Source organism: Hyalella azteca, unplaced genomic scaffold (genome assembly GCF_000764305.2).
Source record: "Hyalella azteca isolate HAZT.00-mixed unplaced genomic scaffold, Hazt_2.0.2 contig6661, whole genome shotgun sequence".
Classification (NCBI taxonomy): domain Eukaryota; kingdom Metazoa; phylum Arthropoda; class Malacostraca; order Amphipoda; family Hyalellidae; genus Hyalella; species Hyalella azteca.
In genome coordinates, this window is record NW_025936815.1 from 802321 (window position 1) to 805675 (window position 3355).

Below are 3355 nucleotides of genomic sequence, written 5' to 3' on the forward strand. Positions count from 1 at the left end.
TCTCAATCGAGTTTTTCGAGCCGAGGTCTCATACATTGGCCATGAAAAGTTAGCATGAGTGAATCCATAATATCGTAACATATGTGAATGATAATTGCACCATTTCTTCTCTTCACTTATTGTTTTGAAACACATCTATTATGGGTTATTAGAAAGCGCTCATACTTTAAAATGTAAATACCAGCCATTCGTGATGAAAGACATGAAAGAAAAATTTGTTTAAACCGTTTCTCACTATTTATAATTGTTCTTAAATGAATATGATTCTCATCCCAAACAGCCTTCAAGCATAGATTGTAGGTCTAACTTTCACCTCGCAGTTATTCTGCTGGCAATAATGTCTCATTAGAAATACTCACAATAATGTCTCATTAGAAATCGTCTCATTAGAAATACTCACAATAATGTCTCATTAGAAATGCATCTAAATTAGCGCATGACATTCCTTACATAATATTAACTACAGTAAACGACCTAAAAATTTATGCTCATAATCTCTTTAACCTACAGAGCAAGTTTTAATATTGCAAATTATGTTTATTCAATCTCATAATTAGAAGCTTACTGTTAAAAATACACACTCGCGAACCTTAACCAGCCTGACTCGAGCAAGTCACTCGAGACGGTAGCCAAAAAACATTCCTATCGAACACTTAATTTCATCCGATGTTTGAATCTCCGGAGCTGGACAAGAAGCCTCCATCCCCAGTCCATCGGATCACTTCCGCACATGAATCATCCAACCAATGAATCCATGAATCAATGATGAATGATCAATGATCAATTATCTATAATGAATGATCAATGATGAACTTTATAAATTTTCTGACTTTATTTGTGTTCTAGATTTATCGAACTGACGATGGAGCTGGTCTCCGAAACGTTTTCAATAGAGCTATACTGAATTTTTGTGGTGTTTTCTTCGCTTTTAAATTTCTAATGATGAATGTTCAATGATCATTTGTCCGCGATCGATGATCTATGATAAATGATTGATAATTAATCGATGATTAATGAGCAATAATCAATTATAGATGGTAGAAGGTTTTTTTTACCGATGATCCTTTGAGTAGCAGTGATCTACTGTGAATAGTGATTTCAAAGTTGAGTTTTTAACTGCGTATCTCAGCGTGGAAATAATTTGTTGCATATGACTGGAATTGACTTCATTTTCTTAACTAAATAATTGTCATGTTGTTAATGCGTGTATTTTCATTAAATACAGTTAGTATTAATAGTAAAACTTTACCAAATTCGAAAACTAAAATTCTGTAAAATCTGCAAAAGGAGATCGAATGCTCCGATTTTAAACAAAACAAATAAATACATTTAGTGCAATTTCAATATAAGTAAGATTGAATGAGAAAAATTTAGAATTAATTTGGACGAAATCGGTCCGTTCAAATACAACAATATCGTTTTAATTGAAAACAACAGTTTAACCGACGCCAAAGACAATGTTTTTGAAAACTGGACTTAATTTATTTGGATTAAGTTAATATAACGGACTTTCAGGTTAAAGTAATTCATATTCGTGCGCTTAGAATTATTTATTTGTACTCAAATGTGTGTCGAAACACGTTTACTACTTGTTGCACGTTGAAATTGCAGGTTTCACCATTGAATTGTTTGGGCATTGTGAGGGTACAAAGCTATTATCTCGAGAGGAAATAGCGTCATTGCCAAGCTAACAGCGAGGCTCTATTAAGCCTTCATTAGCCCGCAAACACAGAATTTAGGTCGTATGATTTACGAAAAAATTCTTTGAGAGAGTCAGCGATGCTTTCCCTTTCGTTGAAGGTAATTTATTCATGACAACTCGTTCTGTCCAACATCCATTTGCCCTTAAATGACCATCACAAATGAGACATTTTCTCGAGTCACAAGTCTGGGAAAATAGCGCTCGCTGTAGCATTGATACGAGGGCAGGATACGAGGGCAGGATACGAGGGCAGGTTACGAGGGAAGGAGACAAGGGCAGGATACAAGGGCAGAATACGAGGGCAGGATACGAGGGCAGGATACGAGGGAAGGATACGAGGGCAGGATACAAGGGCAGGATACGAGGGCAGAATGGCAGGATACGAGGGAAGGATACGAGGGCAGGATACAAGGGCAGGATACGAGGGCAGAATACGAGGGCAGGATACGAGGGCAGGATACGAGGGAAGGATACGAGGGCAGGATACAAGGGCAGGATACGAGGGCAGAATACGAGGGCAGGATACGAGGGCAGGATACGAGGGCAGGATACGAGGGAAGGATACAAGGGCAGGATACGAGGGCAGAATACAAGGGCAGGATACGAGGGCAGGATACAAGGGCAGAATACGAGGGGCAGGATACAAGGGCAGAATAAGAGTGCAGGATACGAGGGAAGAATACGAGGGCAGGATGCGAGGAGCAGAATTCGAGGGCAGGATAAAAGGGAAGGATACGACGGCTGGATCCATCGCTCGGATGATGTCCCTTCGGGACCAGCGACGATGCTTCACTAAATGCAAATTCAAATCAGCGAGAAATGGAGCGTCAGGTGACAATACCGGGAACGGTTTCCTCATAACCTTTCAGAAACTTATGGCCCGGATCGTGGATCCAGACAAGAAATTGATGTAAAGGTAGTGCGAAATATAGTGAAAACGTCCTAAACTGAAATGTGGAGCTGAATTTTATCTAAAATAAGTGACTCAGAAGATAAAACTGTTTCAATTTATTTTAACTTTGGAAAATTTTCTTGGCAGTAATTGTATCAAGGTTGCTTGTCCATAAGCCTTTTTTGTAGCTTGTTTTTTGTTTTTGTTGCTTGACAAGGTTGCTTGTCCATGAGCATCACCGAAAATAAATTAGGTGATCGTAAGAAAAATTTTTCTTCATTTTAGGAGGTGTTTGAAGGGATAAAAATCCCAGGACACTCTCACTTTGGGGCTGTAATTAGTATAGTTATCTGTAAACGAGACAAGCTGTTCTAAATTTGACTCATTTTGCTAGTGCACAATAAAGGCAAATGAAAAGTCAATAAATTTTTAACGTGTTAATGCAAGAACCTCTGGAAGACTTGCTTTACCTTGTTAGTTCCATCCTCGATTAAACATAATTCGTATAAGAAAAAACGCCAATAAGTAAAAAACGGACAGTTTACTTTCTTACTAAATTAAAATCAAGAACACAGGCTCACCTTGAGCCCGGTAAAAATACGTACAGCAGGCATCGTGGGTTCATATTAAAATGTTGGCGCAAGAAGAAACAGGATTTATTACAGAGGTTGCGGCACAGCCAAGACAAATAACTCTATATGAACTCATCAGCTCGGCAAGAGTTCTTGCGTGAATTGCGAGGCCCGGCCTCTAACTTTTTC

The 3355-nt window shown here is 38.6% G+C and overlaps 1 protein-coding gene across 1 annotated transcript; it reads right to left on the reverse strand.

Annotated features, from left to right (window-relative positions):
- Positions 1-1880: 1880 nt before the first annotated feature.
- On the reverse strand, positions 1881-2453 carry LOC108679389 (adhesive plaque matrix protein-like). Its single transcript, XM_018168010.1, has one exon. It carries the CDS (start codon positions 2451-2453, stop codon positions 1881-1883), a length of 573 nt encoding a protein of 190 aa, XP_018023499.1.
- Between the last annotated feature and the right edge of the window lie 902 nt (positions 2454-3355).

What these genes read in the sequence shown, in the direction of transcription:
- LOC108679389 (XM_018168010.1), bottom strand. Translation starts at nt 2,453, where the DNA reads ATGGATCCAGCCGTCGTATCCTTCCCTTTTATCCTGCCCTCGAATTCT.